General features: G+C 44.6%; 1 protein-coding gene across 1 annotated transcript in view; it reads left to right on the top strand.

Annotated features, from left to right (window-relative positions):
• LOC149273535 (prostaglandin reductase 2-like) overlaps positions 1 to 16,127 on the top strand; it is a 47,930-nt gene extending 31,803 nt beyond the window's left edge. Inside the window, exons 3-9 of the mRNA XM_089506188.1 lie at positions 7,263 to 7,454; positions 7,785 to 7,955; positions 9,139 to 9,260; positions 11,030 to 11,117; positions 12,334 to 12,373; positions 14,322 to 14,368; positions 15,909 to 16,127. Coding sequence (XP_089362314.1) covers positions 7,263 to 7,454; positions 7,785 to 7,955; positions 9,139 to 9,260; positions 11,030 to 11,117; positions 12,334 to 12,373; positions 14,322 to 14,368; positions 15,909 to 16,127 — 879 coding nt within the window. The remainder of the gene's footprint in view (positions 1 to 7,262; positions 7,455 to 7,784; positions 7,956 to 9,138; positions 9,261 to 11,029; positions 11,118 to 12,333; positions 12,374 to 14,321; positions 14,369 to 15,908) is intronic.
• The last annotated feature ends 2,868 nt before the right edge of the window (positions 16,128 to 18,995 follow it).

The following is an 18,995-nucleotide window of genomic DNA, read 5'->3' as shown; positions in this document are numbered from 1 at the left end:
TTAAGTCTCTGTGAGTTCTGCTTGGCTTTTGCAGTTGCATTTAGCTTGGACACACAAGCGAATCCTGAGCTGGGGTGAATCTCCTAAGTGACATCTCTAAGTGAGGAGTTACAAGCAAAGAAGGAGTTAAAAAGCAAGAAGGAGGGTAAAGTATAAATCCTTGTGATTCCATATATTTATATATATATATATTGCACCTTACTGTCTGTTTTTGCCAGTTATTTGAGCTATCCCCATTGCCAAGATGTCCTCCATGTTTGACAATGCGGTCAGGTGTACATCTTGCTCAATGTATGCAATCCTTGATCAGCGCTTCGAGGGTGCATATTGCTGTGCGAGATGTGTGCGGGTTGCTCATTTGGAAGCACAAATCCTGAGTCTAGAGGAGCAACTGGCAACACTGAGATCTATTGACAACTTGGAGAGGAGTCTGCTGCTCACTGAGCAAGCTCTCTCGGGGGTAGAGGTGGGGGAGGATAGCGGGATGGAGGTACAGGACAGTCAGGCAGCTAGCTGGGTTACAGTTAGAAGGCGGGGTAGGGGAAAAAGCGCCAGGGAAGCTAGTCCTGATCTAGCACACCCCAACAAGTTTGCCCGGTTGGCAGATGAGGGGGATGTTAGTTCAGAGTTAGCAGTACTGCAGCAAGTCACTGCCTCTGACCACCAGAGGGGTGTCTGCTCCAGTAAGGAGGGAAGGAGGAGCGCAGGGCAGGCCAGACAGGTGCTGGTAGTGGGGGACTCAATTATTAGGGGGACAGACAGGGCGATCTGTCACAAAGACCGGGATCGCCGAACAGTGTGTTGTCTGCCTGGCGCTCGCGTTCGGCACATCGCGGATCGGGTTGACAGATTACTGGGGGGGGCTGGAGAAGACCCAGCAGTCATGGTGCACATTGGCACCAATGACAAAGTGAGAGGTAGGCGGAGTGTCCTTAAAAATGATTTCAGGGACTTAGGTAGCAAGCTTAAGGCAAGGACCTCCAAGGTAGTATTTTCTGAAATATTACCTGTACCACGTGCCACACCAGAGAGGCAGCGGGAGATTAGGGAGCTAAACAAGTGGCTCAGAAGCTGGTGTAGGAAGGAGGGGTTTGGGTTCATGGAGAACTGGGCCGACTTCTCTGTCGGATACAGGCTCTACGGTAGGGACGGGCTGCACCTCAATGGGGAGGGTGCAGCTGTGCTCGGGGAGAAGATGGCCAGAAGGGTGGAGGAGTGTTTAAACTAGGTAAAGGGGGGGAGGGAAACTGCAATATAGAAGGGGAAGATAGTGTAGATAGAAAGCTGGGGCTTATAAATGTACCTGGGGGTGGAGCGGAGGGAGGGGTTAGAATAGTCAATAGGGATAGGCTTCATAGGGAAAAAAACCATACACCTCTAAATTGTATGCTTACTAATGCCAGAAGTCTGACCAATAAAACTGACGAACTGGAGTTAATAATGTCTGAAGAAAACTATGACATAGTGGGTATAACAGAGACATGGTTGGATGATAGCTATGACTGGGCGGTTAACATACAGGGTTATAGTCTATTCAGGAAGGATCGAAAAAAACGAAAAGGGGGAGGAGTTTGCCTTTATGTAAAGTCCAGCCTAAAGGCCACACTGCGGGAGAATATATGTGAGGGAAATGATAATGTGGAGTCATTATGGGTAGAAATATATGGAAAGAAAAATAATAAAATACTGATCGGGGTTTGCTATAAGCCACCAAATATAATGGAAGCAGCAGAAGATCAATTATTAAAGCAAATAAACAAGGCAGCAAATAACAATGAGGTGGTTATTATGGGGGACTTTAACTATCCCGACATAAACTGGGAAACAGAGACCTGTGAATCTCATAAAGGAAACCGGTTTCTGACTATAAGTAAGGATAATTATCTGTCCCAAATGGCACAGGACCCGACCAGAGGGGGCGCCCTACTGGACTTAATATTAACCAACAGACCTGACAGAGTAACTAATGTGCAGGTCAGGGGGCATCTAGGAAATAGTGATCACAATATGATACATTATAACTTGTCCTTCAATAAGGGAACTCTTAGAGGAGCCACAAGAACCATGAACTTTAGGAAGGCAAAGTTTGATCAACTAAGAGAAGCCCTTAACACTGTAAATTGGGAAAATGTCCTCAAAAACAAGAGTACAGACACTCAATGGGAGATTTTTAAGGATATCTTAAATTCTCACTGTGAAAGGTACATACCGTATGGGAATAAAAGAGTCAGGAACAAGAGAAAACCAATGTGGATAAATAAAAATGTAAAGGGGGTAATAAATGGCAAAAAAAAGGCATTTAAGCTACTAAAACAGGAAGGCAGTGAGGAAGCACTAAAAAGCTATCGGGAAAAAAATAAAATATGTAAAAATCAGATAAAAGTAGCAAAAGTGGAGACAGAAAGACTCATTGCCAAAGAGAGTAAGACAAACCCCAAAATGTTCTTTAACTATATAAATAGTAAAAAGGTTAAAAATGAAAGCGTTGGCCCCTTAAAAAGTAATGAGGGAGAAGTTATAGACGGGGATCAGGAAAAAGCTAATCTATTAAATATATTCTTCTCTGCTGTATTCACAGAGGAAAATGAAATGCCAGGTAATATACAGCAGGATGAGATAACTGCCCCAGTACATGTCGCCTGTCTAACCCAGGAAGAAGTGCAGTGCCGCCTAAAAAAAATCAAAATAGACAAATCACCAGGTCCAGATGGCATTCACCCCCGCGTTCTAAGGGAGTTAAGTAATGTAATAGACAGACCCCTATTTCTAATATTCAAGGACTCTATAGTGACAGGGTCTGTTCCCCAGGACTGGCGCATAGCAAATGTTGTGCCAATATTAAAAAAGGGGACAAAAAGTGACCCGGGGAATTATAGGCCTGTTAGTTTAACTTCTGTTGTGTGTAAACTGTTTGAGGGTTTCCTAAGAGATGCTATTTTGGAGTATCTCAATGAAAATAAGTGTATGACTCCATATCAGCATGGGTTTACAAGGGATCGGTCCTGTCAAACTAACCTGATCAGCTTTTATGAGGAGGTGAGCTCAAGACTGGATCGGGGTGAATCGCTGGATGTCGTATATCTTGATTTTTCCAAAGCATTTGATACGGTGCCACATAAAAGGCTGGTACATAAAATGAGAATGCTTGGGCTGGGGGAGAATGTGTGTATGTGGGTAAGTAACTGGCTCAGTGATAGGAAACAGAGGGTGGTTATTAATGGTACATACTCTGAGTGGGTTACTGTTGCTAGTGGGGTACCACAGGGGTCAGTTTTGGGTCCTATTCTTTTTAATATATTTATTAATGACCTTGTAGAGGGATTGTATAGTAAAGTATCAATCTTTGCAGACGATACTAAGCTCTGTAACGTGGTTAACACAATAGAGGACAGTGCACGATTACAAATGGATCTGCATAGGTTGGAGGCTTGGGCTGGGATGTGGCAGATGAGGTTCAACACAGATAAATGTAAGGTTATGCACATGGGGAAGAAAAATCCAGGCTGGGAATATGTATTAAATGGGAAAACACTGGGGACGACTGACATGGAAAAGGACTTAGGAGTTTTAGTTAACAGTAAATTTACCTGTAGCGACCAGTGTCAGGCAGCTGCTGCTAAGGCAAATAAAATCATGGGGTGCATCAAAAGGGGCATAGATGCCCACGACAAGGAAATAATTCTACCACTGTACAAGTCACTAGTCAGACCACACATGGAATACTGTGTACAGTACTGGGCACCAGTGTACAAGAAAGATATAGTGGAGCTGGAGAGGGTTCAAAGACGGGCAACCAGAGTAATAAGGGGAATGGGAGGACTACAGTACCCAGAAAGATTATCAGAATTAGGGTTATTTAGTTTGGAAAAAAGACGGCTTAGGGGGGATTTAATAACTATGTATAAATATATAAGGGGACAGTACAGAGATCACTCCCAGGACCTATTTATACCCAGGACTGTATCTATAACAAGGGGACATCCTCTACGGTTGGAGGAAAGAAGGTTTCTACACCAGCACAGACGGGGGTTCTTTACAGTAAGAGCGGTGAGATTATGGAACTCTCTGCCAGAGGAAGTGGTTATGGCAAACTCAATAAAAGAGTTCAAAAGGAGCCTGGACGTGTTTCTTGAAAGCAATAATATTACAAGTTATGGATATTAGATTAATAGGGACAGAACGTTGATCCAGGGATTTATTCTGATTGCCATATTTGGAGTCGGGAAGGAATTTTCCCCCTGGTATGGGGCAATTGGCATCTGCTTCATAAGGGTTTTTTTGCCTTCCTCTGGATCAACACAGTAGGGACACAATATGTATATAGGTTGAACTTGATGGACTTTGGTCTTTTTTCAACCTTATGAACTATGTTACTATGTTACCAAGGGAACCCAGCCATCAGATATGTAAGAACAAAATAAAAAAAAAATAAAAAAATAAAAAAAGTGTACGTGTGTGTGCGTGATACATTAATGGACCAGTATGTGCAAAGCCGCCAAAAAATGGAAGAAGACTATAAGGCACAGGGCAGGCATACAACACAGAAAAAAGGGCCACAACATATAAGAAACAAATAATAATAATAAAATAAAATAAAGTAAGTGTACGTGTATTGTGTAATGCAGCAGAAGCCCAATAAAGGGTATCAGGTGGAAGGCAAGGAGCTACGCATCAAGATGCCCACAGGGGCACACAATCATAAAAACCAGCACGCTAAAGGCCCCCAGCACCAAGGGAACCCAGCCATCACATATGTAAGAAAAAGTAAATAAAAAGGTGTACGTGTGTGAGTGATACCTTAACGGACCAGTACGTCCAGAGCCGCCAAAAAACAGAAGAAAAGCATAAGGCACAGGGCAGGCATATAACACATAAGAAAGGGCCATGACACACAAAAAACAAATAATAAAAAGAAAATAAAAGAAAGAAAAGGAAAAGAAAAATAAATAAGTGTACGTGTGTGTATAATGTGGCAAAGGGTCGATAGACACCAAAAAACCCACATGTCTGCGTGTGCGATGCAGAAAGAGCTTGTATGCCCAGGGTACGCCAAAGGCACGGGAAACCTACAGGCACAATGTATAACAAGAAACAAGAAACAAAAAAAAAAAGGATAAAACATCGGCATGTGTAAGATAGGGGAAACAAACCCCAAAACAAAACAGATCACGAAGCAGCCCCGCGGCTGCACTCACGGAATCCAGGCATTCCCGGAGCAGTCAACAGGCACCCGGGGGCTCCAACAAAGACCAGAACAGCAAAAGACGCAGTCATGGTGCCGGAGACTGTCCAGGCTTCGGGCGCCGAGTCTTCACCAATTCCCATTCCGTGGACATGTGACGCGGTGGAGAAGATGAAACAGCCGCCGCAGGTAGATCATCAGCCGCAGACAGGACATTCCACGAACGGAGAAGTCTGAAACCATCCGCTGGAGACAGCACCACCGACTGGACGCCATTCCGGAACAAAATGAGCTTCGTCGGATAACCCCAACGATATTGGATGGAGTGTTCGCGCAAGAGCGAGGTAAGTGAAGTAAACTTACGGATAATGTCGCAGCGGAAAGATCAGTAAACAGCTGGATGTTGTCATATGGCGCAGGAAAGGATGGATTCTTCCTGGCAGCAGCCAAAATAGACACCTTCGCCTTAAAATAATGAAGCCGGAGGATCACATCACGGGTGGCCGACACCGGGAGCGATTTCGGTTTCGGGAGCCGGTGTATGCGATCCATAAACAGATCAGCAGCAGATAGGTCCGGCACAAGAAAATGAAAAAAGTCCTTAGCGAACTCCTCAAGAGAGCTATTCAGGACGTCCTCAGGGATCCCACGAAGCCGTAAGTTGTTGCGTCGCGACCTGTCCTCTAGATCAGCCATCTTGAGTTGAAGTTGGAGGACGGTGTCAGCCAGATCATTATGGCGGTCAACCAGCTCGTTATAGGCCCCAGTGTACTCCTCAAACTTGTGCTCCAAGTGATCGGTCCACGACCCAAGTTGAACTAGATCTTGTTTAAAATCAGAAAGCATGTCTTTGATAGAGTCAGTCATTGAAGTCTTCAAATTCTCCAGCATTTGTTGAAGAAGTGCAGGGGTTACCTGCTGATCGTCCCGCAAAGAGAGGTCGTCAGTGGCAAGGTCCGGCTGCGAAGACACGAGGGAGGCCTCGTCGCCATCTTGGGATGGAAGGCCACCACGCGCCCGCTTCTCAAAATATTGAGGTAAGCGATTAGAACCTCGCTTGGCATGTTTAGACGCCATCGCAGGGGTGTCCCAGGGAACAAGTCCACCTGTAGGAGCACAAAAATCCGCAGTGGAAAGCTTTTATCGCCGCTTTTTAGCCGACACGCAGGGAGAGCACTTCACTTAAGCCGCCATTCAGCTCCGCGGTCAGGCCACGCCCCTGCAGGGAAACATTTTATCTGGGCTGGTGGCATCAATTCCCCAGGGGTGGCAGCTGGGGCCATTATATAAATCAATACTAAAGCAGGCTGGGGGCATAAATACACATAGTGCTGGCTGGGGGTGATACACAAGGGGAAAAAGCACAAAAGGGGGGTCAATGACAAAGAAGTGTGGAAAATACTTTTTTTTTATTGTTTTAGATAAGCCTGTCCGCATGTGGGTATCAGTGTGGCAGAGCCTGTCCTACTGTGTGTGTTTTGGGTGTCTGCTGGGCCTCACCTGGTAGTTGCTCCCCCTATGCAGCTAAAATAGCTTCCACTCTTCTGAGAAGACTTTCCACAAGATTTTGGAGAGTTTCTGTGGGAAGTTTTGCCCATTCTTAATGTTTGAGGTCAGGCACTGATGTTGGATGAGAATTCATGGCTCATAATCACAAAGTTGTTCGATGGGGTTGAGGCCGGGGCTCTGTCGAGTTCTTTCACACCAAACTCCAACCATATCTTTATGGGCCTTGCTTTGGGGCACAGTCATACTGGAATAGGAAAATGCCTTCCCCAAACTGTTCCCACAAAGTTGGAAGCATAACATTGTCCAAAATGTCTTGGTATGCTGAAGGGGACATACCAAGACATTTTGGACAATGCTATGCTGAAATGTCATAAAAGTCACTGTTATTGGTCAGGTATCCCCAGTACCTTTGTCCATAAAGTGTACTGATGAAATGAAAATCAAGTCAAATGATGATCACATGTGACGGTTCCCTTTTAACTAAGATCCAATTTACATTTTACAAGTTCTCAGAAATAAACATTCTTTTCATGCTCTTAAATTGCTCAAATTTATTTTGCTTGTGTTCCAGCGCTGCCGCATGAATGAAGACACAAATGCAGAATACATTAAGTCATGGATGATTGATAAGGTCCTTGACAGTGGTGGGATTGGAGTTATAGAAGAAAGTGGAACCAGTCAGTTCTCTGTGGGAGATATTGTTACCAGCTTCAACTGGCCTTGGCAGACATGGTGTATCCTGGATGGCAAATCTTTACAAAAAGTAATATATATACATAAAGACGAAATACCAGCAACAAGCATAAATGAATTCTGTTCTGCTGTGTAACATTAATTGGTTTGACTTCCTCATTGTCATCTAATATGTTACCAATTATCTTAAAGAGAAAATTGAGTGCGATTAAAGGACTGCTATGATATTTGCAATAGCTTTAAGGAATATTAATATTCTTTAACTCAAGTACAGCTTAAAAGGAGAAGTAGTGGTCATTTGCCAAGTTGCTTCTGTGTTATGGGTGGATATTATATACTTTTTACTGAATTATGTTAGCTTATAACGAATTTACATTTTTCAACAATTGCCCCCTACCAGCTAGATCCTTCTCTTGTGGATGGGCACCTGTCTAATTTTTTGGGTGCCGTAGGATTAACTGGTTTGACTGCCCTAATTGGTGTGAAGGAGAAAGGTCATGTGATTCCAGGAGCCAATCAGACTATGGTTGTCAGTGGTGCAGCTGGAGCTTGTGGATCATTGGCTGGACAGGTATGCTCTTATTTGAAGTCTTTCATCTATCAACATGATAGGTGACCATGAAGAGCAGTATAGTGCAGTTCAATTCCTGCTCAATGGGATACTGAACTTATTATGCCTGCTTGTAATGTGCAGAAACAATACTATCAGAAACACATTTTGTAACCTGGAACACATTGTGGTGACAATGTTTTTGTAAGATGTTTTCCAGAGTACAATGAGTTTATAAAGCAATGGGTTTTTTTCATCATACATAGTTATAAGGCTCTCTCACTCAATACACAATCTGTTTTTCCTCCATGTTCTAGATTGGGCGTCTCCTAGGCTGCTCTCACATTGTGGGAATTTGTGGTACAAATCAGAAGTGTTCTATTCTGCATCAGTGATGCAGTTATCAGTCAGGTAACACTTATTACTATACGTGTAGGGCACCCACATTAAAACAAGCACTCTTGCTTCTGGTCCTTTTTAAGAGTAATTTTTTTTGCAGTTTGAACCTGTTTCTAGATTTATGTTGTCCAGTGATTTTTACTAAGCTCTAATTTGTGTCAGGATGAACAAATTAGTCAGGCCATCCGACCTACGGGTTCAAAGGCCAATATAGAGCATAGAGATGATCAAGGAGCTCTTGCCTTTACAGACCCCGGCAGCGTCTTGGAGCTCATTCAGGAATTGTTCAACTCATAATTCAAGAGTTTGATCTTGCCCTGGCTAATTGCTACAGATAGGACATCAGATGGTCAGTAATACATTTGATCTCTCTTCCTTGTGAGGTGTAATTGAGCCTATTTAGGGACCTGTCACAGCTTTAAACTTTAACCAGATCGGCCAGTCTTTATTTACCGGCGTACAAATGGACACGTGTCAGGTGCACATGAATCCAGTTTTCTCTGAAACATGTAGAGGCTGAGTAATAGAACTGGGTTAAAGAAGAATAAACAACTGGGCGGACGTCTTATTTTAAAGTGTTTTTTTCAGGTTATCAAATATTAAGCATTTAGAATTTCTCAGCCAGTCCTGGACTTTTTAAAAAATGCAAACATCCACATTAACAACAAACATCTTCTTTATAAATACAACCAGGGAGTAGTAGAATAACCCTGTAAATGCTAGACAATCATTGCTGATGGATGGATGCCTCATTAAAGCAAATGTTTTATAACTGGCACGTTTACCTAATATTTTTCCCAAGCAGATGAACCAGGATGGCCATATCATTCTGTGTGGCCAAATATCACAATACAATAAGGATGTTCCATATCCACCTCCTCTGAATCCCCAGACTGAGGCTGTCCTGAAGGAGCGCAACATCAAAAGGCTGGTAGAGTCTAAACTTTCTATTTGTGTAATACCATCAGTGGTGGATATAAGTTTTCTGCTGCCCTAGGCCTGACTAAACTCATGCACCCAACCTAATTTTCATCTGCCCCACCCCTTCCTGCACCCCTTCCTGCACTCTTCCTGTTTATGATCAACCCCTTCCTTGTTTGGTGCCCCTACTTCCTGTTTAGGCTCCACCCTTTCCTCACTGTTTCAAAAATATTATCTATTTTAAGGTAATACATTTAACCATTTTAACCAGGATCAGGCATCCATGTCAACTATACTAGAAGGAATCACAGATCCTCAAATTGGTTGAATTAGCACGTCGTCAGTCCATTATGTGAGCAGTAAGGCCACACCAAGGCAAAGGCTCTCTGTCATGACCCACATCATCTTACCTGCTGCCATCAAAAATAAGTTTTACCTGCTCTTCTCTATCTTTTTGTGTCTTTTAATCCATTTTCACTGTGCCACAGTGTGCCCCAAATAACATTCTGCTGCACCACAAAAACAAATCCCTTTTTTGCACTCACAGCTTCAGTAAAAATAAACAGACATTGCACAATTGAAATTAAATAATACCAGTTATGGCACTCCAGTTCCTGTGGACTGAGTAGAATGGGAACTATAGTCCACAGTAACCGGAGTTTCAAAGTTAGCCATTAGGGTTGCCACATTTTCTTCCAAAAAAAATACTGTCCGTAGTCACAGAGCATGATCAGTCCGTTGGAGCGGAGTCAAAAACCATCTTGTGCATAGAACTGTGTAAAGGTGTCAGTAATCTGTAAGTGCCATCTTTGTCCCCAAACCGCTTGTCTCTGCCATCTTTGCCCCCAAACAGCCTGCCAGCTTACCTAGCTGGAAACTTTGGAGTTGCTCTGACTGTGCCTTACTCCCTCCAGGCCTTCTCCAGACATGCAATAGAATAAAATTATTGAGCAAATGGGCTCAATTCTTCGAGCCTCTAATGATGCTGCCTCTAAAGTGCCGCCCAAGGCTTAATCAGTTTAGGCCAAGATACAGCACTGAATACCATCAGGACTGTAGTGGCTGATCTATCCATTGGATGATTCTGCCAGTTTTCCTGCACCTTTGGGGAACTGTCGTGATGTTCTTTTCTGTGTTCGCACAAAAGGCTACAGTTTGCATAGGTAATTGTAAATATTATGGCTATTGATTCAAATGCAGATAGTCCAGATATTGCAAAATGTGCACAGGTAATAACTGATGGGCTACATTTGCAAATGTTATCAGTGCCACAGCTTCCTAAAAAGAGCTATGTGGAATTTCAGACATACTAGTCAGGCACACTGTTGTGGCAGCCAACCTTAAATAAAATGCAGTACAGAATACAGAAAAAAATATCGTGTTTATGTTATCTCAATCTCTGCTTATCATCAGACCTAGAGGACGCAATTTTTGGTAGTCATAAGATACCTGTAGTTGCCATCCCTGCGCTGGTTGCTTTAGAGCAAAGGTTGTCATTTATAAGTGAAATTATGTAAGGACTTTGCATTTCTATCTACAACATTTGGCTAACTGTTGTTATTATTATATGATGCAAACAGCTAACCTTACATTCTGACATAGAAACTGGCGCAGTGCTGTAGCCTTTTATTAAATGATAGTCTTAATACTACGGTAATAGCAAAACCACGTATTCCCCTTGAAGTCTGTTGGAGGGTGCAGGAACACTCTGCAATCCAAGCTTTATACATTGTTTAAAATAATTCCACCATAAATGCTGTTTTCTTTCCCTTTAGGGAACGGTTTCTGGTTCTAAGGTATACAGACCAATTTGAATCTGGTATTATGCAGCTTAGTCAGTGGGTTAAGACTGGGGAACTGAAGGTAAGTGACTGGGGAACTGAAGGATAATGTGGAGACATGGACATTTACCATTTTAAAACTTGGAATTAGAAATAAAAGATTTTTATTTTCACATTTTTTTAAAAATATGCAGGGCCGGTCCAAGGCAAAATGCCGCCTGGGGCGAATTTTAAAATGCCGCCCCCCCCTTTATCTACCCTTCCTCTCCCTCCGTCACTGCCGCCCCCCCCCTTGTACTTACCTTTCAGCAGTCCTGCAGCGAGTCTCCCTGTTCGGTCTCGGTGCCGGCTTGTAATGCTGAGCGCCGGAAATCTTCCGGCACTCAGCATTACAAGCCGGCACCGAGACCGAACAGGGAGACTCGCCGCAGAGGAGAGAGGGGCGCCGAGCGGGTACTGACAGCTTGGTAAGCGAAAACCACTCGGCGCCCCTTTCTCTCTCTTTCGCTTTTTAAAAAAAAAAAAAATAAATAAAAAAAAAAGGGCTTGGGCTTTGCCGCCCCTTCAAAAGTGCCGCCTGGAGCGGTTGCCCCACTCGGCTCCATTGTCGGGCCGGCCCTGAAAATATGTTTATGTTTACGTCTTTCTCACTGTTCTTAACAGCAACCATACATCTTAAGCCTGTTTGGGATTTTTTTTATTTTATTTGTTTGACTCAAATGACGGCTTGAGGCACCATACTCTTCATACTAACTTTTTCAGTGGAGTTGCTACGAAGTGTAGCAACTCCACTGAAAAAGTTAGTATGAAGAGTATGGTGCCTCTAGCCGTCATTTGAGTCAAACAAATAAAATAAAAAATATATCGGTGGCTCGGTATAATGTTTGGAGGAAACTGATTTAACGTAAAGTCTCCTCAAACATTGAATTATGCATTGTGGAGGACCAGATCGGTTGTTTTTGCTGAAGAAAGTTGCTAGTTTTGCAAAATGAGGACATTGAAACCACTAAACAATTAGTCATGCTTTTTGTACATCAATGTCTCATTTTGTACACATTATTTCTCCACATGACATTATGTAACACTGAATCTGTTCTGTATTTTATTTTTTTTAAAGAAAGTTGCAAGTTGTGATTTCACAATCTGTAGCTCGCCAAGCTGTTTTCTGGAGAAACTATGAACAGACAACTAAATAGCTTTATTGTCTGTTACTGTGTTTAATTTTGTTAGGTAAACATGAAATAGAGTGTTTATTAAGTAAAAGTAATGTTTTAAATGCATTTTCATGTGTTTGATAGGTGAAAGAGACTTTTGCACATGGCTTAGAAGAAACAGCAGGTAATGTGACTATAAACCTTCAATTTGGGCTAAAATTTGATTTTAAGTCAGTAAAATCGAATGATTGTGCGTGCTTTACAAGTAAAACATTGTTTGGTTTGCCAATGGATGTCTTTGAGAAAACCTACATTAAATTAAACAAACTCCATAAGAGCTAGCTGAGAATATTCCTGAAGATCATGGGAGATATAGTTCAGCAGCAGAAACAGGGCTACTCTTTATATACTGTATGACCAAAGGTATTTGAACACCTGGCCATCACCTATATGAGCATGTTGGACATCCCATTCCAAAACCATGGGCATTAATATGGAGTCCCTCCTTTTGTAGCTACAACAGCCTCCAGTTTTCTAGGAAGGTGTTCCATCAGATTTTGGAGTGTGTCTGAGGGAATTTGTGCCATTTAGCCAAAACAGCATTTGTGAGTTTAGGCACTGATGTTTGACAAGAAGGCCTGGCTACCAGTCGGCATGGTTAACCGCAACCAATTGGTTGATGCCAGAGAAGGCCCCTACAGGCGACCAACAGAATCGCTCGCACTGACCTTTAACTCCTTGCGCGATCCTACGGATTCCCTCTCCCGTTAACCCCTGCGATGCTGCTAAAAGGGGAAGGGACCAGGGAGATTAGTTAGGAGATACTTACGAAGAGAAACATAAAGATTCTTCGCGTTGTGCGTCTTTCTGTACGTTTTGCCGCCGCCATGTTCGTTTATTCGTGTTAGTTTTGATGTTCGCCCGAATGCGAATGCACAAGTCTAATATTTTTTTCCAATATAAATTTGTATTAGTCTAAGAACTAGTTTCAGATGTCCCTTGCTATGGGAGGACTGGGTTAAAAGGACACTCCAGGCATCATATAGACTTTAATGTATATAATAATTGCGTGGTCTCTTTAAATTTCTGTGCAAATGAATTTTGCAGAATCCCTCCATAAGCTTTTGTCCCTTCCTCCACTTCCAACTATTTTCTGTACGAGAGATGCTTCTTCCTGTATGTGACATACTTACCTCCAGTAAGGTCAAGCGCCAACTCTGGTAACACGGCATAAATTGCTCCCAATGATTTCAGAGGGAGAGTAATTGATTTGTTGCTTTAAGCAACCATCAAAAATCAATAGAAAATGGAGGAGGTAGACAACTGTAGGTTTTTTAAATTTTATTTCTGAAGAATGCATATTTGAGTACTTACAGAGTACTTTAATATGAATTCTTTTTTAGGGAGGGTGCTGGAGACACTAAACTGTCCCTTTAATGTAAAACATTTGTGAGTGTGAGTATTTATAGACATTTAAAACAAAGGGCTTAAGTCACTCCTTAACACCAACGTCAAAAGTGTCCTATAACATTATATTAAATATTATTCATAAAAGAAGCCCTTTATTAAATTTTTTTATGAGCACCAGCCACATTTCATTTTACCTCTACCTGTGATTCATGTACTTATACAATTACTCAGGTTTTTTTCTTCTAGTTATAATGCGAAAAGTCCTGTGCAGTCTGCTGCAGTAATGGGATGGGTGTTTATAATGTAACATGGAAGTAAAAATGCATGAAATGCACTAGCTGTGCAATGGTTTTATAAAAATACAGATATGGATGGTTTTCAATATTGGATTCAGTTCACCTATATGACAGTTCCCCATTCTCTTGAAGGGCTACCATTAGCTTCTCCTATTTGCCATACAAATACTGGTACATATTATTTGACACATAACCTGCGGACGTACATTAATGCAGGTTGTGTGTTTAAGATGACGATACCACTTTAGAATATTTTTGCGTGTTGAATTTTACCACATTCCTCTTCTGTAATAGATGTCCCGTAGGTTTACTGTTATAGGTTTAGAAAACTGTATTGTACATATATTTCTACTTACAGCCAATTCTTTTGTTGCAGGGTCTAGCATGCATGGTGAAGAAAATAATGTGTAATCTTTATCTTTTTAGGTGCTTTCCTGTCGATGATGACCGGGGGTAACGTTGGAAAGCAGATTGTGCAAGTTTCAGAATGAAACTGTATAATACAAATAAAAGCAGAATGCTTAACTGGCTTGATTCTCAAATGCTTTTATCTCAAACTTTTAGGGTAAATCAAATTTTATTGCATTTTCAAACAGTAGAGGGAGGGATACAGAAAGGAAAAAAGGGAGGGAGGGGGGGGACATAGGTAGCATCACAGTAGATTACAGGAGTGGTTCCCAGCATGCCGTCGCGTAACAAAAGACGGGCCATGATGAAATGCAAGAGCAATATCACACAGAATGACATATGCAAAACCAACGGAACAAGGGACCAGGCACATGTCCCTCAAAAAGAGGGTACAGCATGGATGAAACCAAAAGCACACAGGTGAACGTTAACACAGGTTCCAGAACAGCAGAGCAGGTGGACACCATGTAGTTGTGTAACGTGTGTGAGGCAAATTGGCGAAAGTAGGAAAATGAAGGCAGCATCCGCAGGGTCGCGGAAACAAAACAAGCGGACCACGAGGCAAGGTCCAGGACCAGCGGGTCAAGCGTGTGAGAAAGAAGGAGCCCAGTAGCACATAGTAAAGGACTCATAAGAGGAGAGCAACTGTCGTGGCACCACGAGACCGGGAAACCTGATCACGGAGCAACAGTGACACAGAGGGGAGGGGTAGGAAGGATAAGGAGTGGGAAGGAGGGGGGAGAAGAAAAAAAAAAAAAGAAAAAAAAGGGGGGGTAAGAAAAGGGGAGAGAAAGAAAGAGGAAAGAAAAGGAGGGGGAATCCAGGAGAAGTGGCGAGACAGCAAACTTAGCGGATTTAGGTAAGCAGAGAGCGAACCAGGGGGCCAGACAGAAAGTCCAACCAATAGAACCACATTTTCTGATACCTCTCAGCAGCCCCCGTGGCCAAAAGGGACAACTCCTCCAACACCCGTATCTGTTCCACCCGAAGGATCCACTCCTTGGTAGTAGGGGGAGCAGGATCACCCCAGTGCAGGGGGACCAACGCCTTAGCAGCCGTGAGGAGGTGACGGACAACCGACTTCCGGAACCAGGACGCCGAGTACGGAATGTGATGAAGGAGAAAAAATTCAGGCGTAAATGGGATTTCTCTATCAGTAAAATGAGCTAGCTGGTGATGAATAGATTCCCAGAAAGGAACGATGCGGGGACAGTACCACCACAAGTGCAGAAGAGAGCCCGGGGCAGCATCACACCTCCAGCACTTGTTCGGAATGTCAGGATGATATCTGGACGTGACAGAGGGGGGCCGGTACCAACGGGCAAGCAATTTATATGCCATCTCTTGATCCCTGTTACTCCTGGAGCAGTGGCGGGTAAGGTCACAGATCCTCCCCCATTTCTCAGAAGAGAGAACAATCTGAAGCTCAGACTCCCACCGCCCCATAAACGGGGGGTGGTCAGGGTAGGAGGTCTCAAGGAGCAGGCCATAGAGACGCGAGATACCGTGAGCAGGGAGTGAGGGCGCTGCGCAAAGGTCCTCAAACCGCGTGAGGGCACGCAACACATTGTGCTGAGGAGTCAAGGAGCGGAAGAAGCTGTGCAGCTGTGCATAGTGGAAGACATCAGTGAAAGAGGGAGGCGAGCGGGTAGCAAGCAGACCCAACGGCTTAAGACCCCCTGTAGTCACAAAAAAGCGTATGTCAGACCTCCGCGCAGGAGGAGACGAGGGGAAGAGGGTGGCACCCACCCCAGGCGGAAAATCAGGATTATCCCGAACAGGAGTCAAAGGGGAGGGGATAGAAGACAACCGGGACTTCCATAGAATGGAAAGCCACTCTTTCCAGGTAGCATGAGTAAAAGGGTGGGGCAGCGCCGCACAACGAGCCGTCGGAACGGAAAGCCAGGGCAGAACCCTCGCAGGAAAACCCAGCAGGGTAGACTCAACCTCAACCTCAACCCATTGCTTATGGCCCGGGAGGTGATACCACTCCAACACTCGGAGCAGGTGGCAGGCCCTATAATAAGAGCGTGGACAAGGCAAGGCCAGCCCACCCAGGGGCTTAGGCAAAATCAGAGCAGTGAAGCGGATCCGGGGGGTCCGCGAGTTCCACACAAAGCGCATGAAAGCCGTTCGGAGGGAGGCGAAGAAGGAAGACGGGATAGCAATAGGGAGGGTCTGAAAGAGATATAATACACGGGGCATGACATTCATTTTAATCGCATTTATCCTGCCAACCCAGGAGATTGTTAACCGCTTCCACGATCGGAGATCAGCTTGAATGACAGTCAGCAGAGGCGCGAAGTTATACAAAAAGAGCTGGGTGAAGTCGGGAGACAGCCACACACCCAGGTATTTAAGCTTGGGGCAACACCAAGAGAAGGGAAACGAGGACTTCAAAGGAGAAACAACAGCAGGGGGCAAATTTATGTTGAGGATCTCTGATTTGGAGGCATTAATTTTGAAGTTGGTAAGCTTACCATAGACCGAAAATTCCCGGAGAAGATTGGGGAGGGTGATGGTGGGCCGGGTGACAACAAACAAAAGGTCGTCAGCGTAGCCAAGAACCTTATGATGAGTCCTCCCAACCTGAAGCCCGCTGATATCCGGGTTCATCCTAACGGCCTGAAGGAACGGTTCTAGAGCAAGCACGAAGAGAAGCGGGGAAAGCGGGCAGCCCTGTCGAGTCCCATTCCGGATATAGAGGGGATCGGAGAGGGAACCATTGACACGGACACGAGCCGAAGGAGTGGTATACAAAGATCCTATCCAGGAGAGCAGGCCAGGGCCAAAACCCATATGGGACAGGGTGGACAGCAAGAAGGACCAGTCCACCCTATCGAAGGCCTTTTCCGCGTCGGTGGATAACAGCAGAGTCGGAGTGGAGGTATGCTTTGCATAGTGCATAAGGTTCAAGGCCCTGATAGTGCTGTCCCGAGCTTCCCGGCCAGGTACGAAGCCAGTTTGATCAGGATGGACCAAAAAAGACATGAAAGGCTTCATCCGATTGGCCAGAATCTTCGCGAAGAGCTTCAGGTCCACATTCAGCAAAGAAATGGGACGATAGCTGCCACACAGCTCAGGATCCTTACCCTCCTTGGGCACCAGGGCTATCGAAGCCGCGAAAGTGTGATCGTGGATGCGACCACCATCCAAGATGGAGTTGAAAGCCTCTACAAAGTGGGGACCCAAAAGCTCACGGAACACCGAGTAGTATCTCAAGGAGAGCCCATGGGGGCCGGGACATTTCCCAGACTTAGAGGATTTAAGGGCCAGGACAACCTCCGGTAAAGAGATCGGAGCGTCAAGAAGGGCAGCCTCCTCAACTGTCAATTTCCTACCGATCGTCCTATCCAGGTATGAATGAAGGTCTGTCGAGACCCCCGGTGGGGGCTGAGAGGGCGCAGCAGGGCGGAGGTTGTACAACCTCTCATAGTAATCCCGAAAGCAGTTGGTGATATCCGAGGGCAGAGAGCGGGACAGGCCATCAGGAGAGCGGAGTTTGGAGACATACGTGGATCTCCGACCCACACGAAGCGCACGGGCCAAGTATTTACCCGTCTTATTGGCATGTTCATAGAACAAGGCCCTGGATTTCAGAAAGGAGCGCTGCATTTTAGAGTGAAGAAGAGTGGCCAGTTCGCCGCGTAAGGATAAAAGGAGCTGAAGATCATCACTAGACAGAGAAGTTTTGTGTGCCTGTTCAGCCAGAGCTATTTGCTGGTAGAGTCCCTCTACCCTCTCCGCCTCGCGGCGCCTTCGCAGAGAGCAGGCACCAATGAAGTGTCCCCTGACCACACATTTGTGAGCCTCCCAGACAGTCAGCCTGGGGGTCTCGGGGGTCAGGTTGTCCTTAAAGAAATTCTCAAGGACCTGAGAAGTTTCAGCACAAAACGCCGCATCAGAGAGAATGGACTCGTTAAGGCGCCAGGAACACATGGAGGGACAGGTCAGAGGAGAAGCTAAGGAGATGGAGAGGGGAGCGTGATCGGACCAAGTAGAGATCCCGATAGTGGACCGGCGCAAAAGTGGTGCGAAGTGACAGGGGAGGAAAAAGTAATCAATACGGGAGTAGGAGCAATGGGGCGTGGAGAAAAAGGTATAATCACGGGCAGCAGGGTGGAGAGCCCTCCAACAGTCAACCAGCTTGCGATCTGTGAGGAGAGAGGCAACTCTATTCGTGACATGACGAGGAGTCCTCGTACTGCCCGCGGAGGTGTCAAAGGCAGGGTGCAAAGCAACATTAAAGTCTCCCCCAAGGATCAGCAACCCCTCCTGAAAGCTATCAAGCTCACGAAGAACGGCACGCAGGGCGAGATGCTGCCCCCGATTAGGCAGATAAACGTTGGCAAAGGTGTAGACCTGTTGCAAAATCGTGCCTTTCACGAACAAGAACCGCCCCTCCGTTATCTCAAACTTTTAATACTACAAATATAGGTATTTATACAGTTATATTATACATGAGGGTCAAGTGAAATTTAAAAACTCACTATTATGAGTGGAGTTTCCCCCTCATTGAAAGACTAGAAATCTGATAAATTCCAAAGCTAGGGGTAAGAATTGCTAAGCATATTGGTGGCTGTAGTTCCTGGAAAGTCTGTTGGGTGCAGACTTAATCAATGGGAACCTGAAGCTATAGATCTTGGTGCTGTCCCCATTACATTTAGTCAGCTATAACTTCAGCATTCATTT

This window comes from Sceloporus occidentalis, unplaced genomic scaffold (genome assembly GCF_023333645.1).
Source record: "Sceloporus occidentalis isolate IW3139 unplaced genomic scaffold, rSceOcc1.0.p SCAF_369, whole genome shotgun sequence".
In the NCBI taxonomy this organism is placed as follows: Eukaryota; Metazoa; Chordata; class Lepidosauria; order Squamata; family Phrynosomatidae; genus Sceloporus; species Sceloporus occidentalis.
This window is presented reverse-complemented; position numbering and strand designations above follow the sequence as displayed.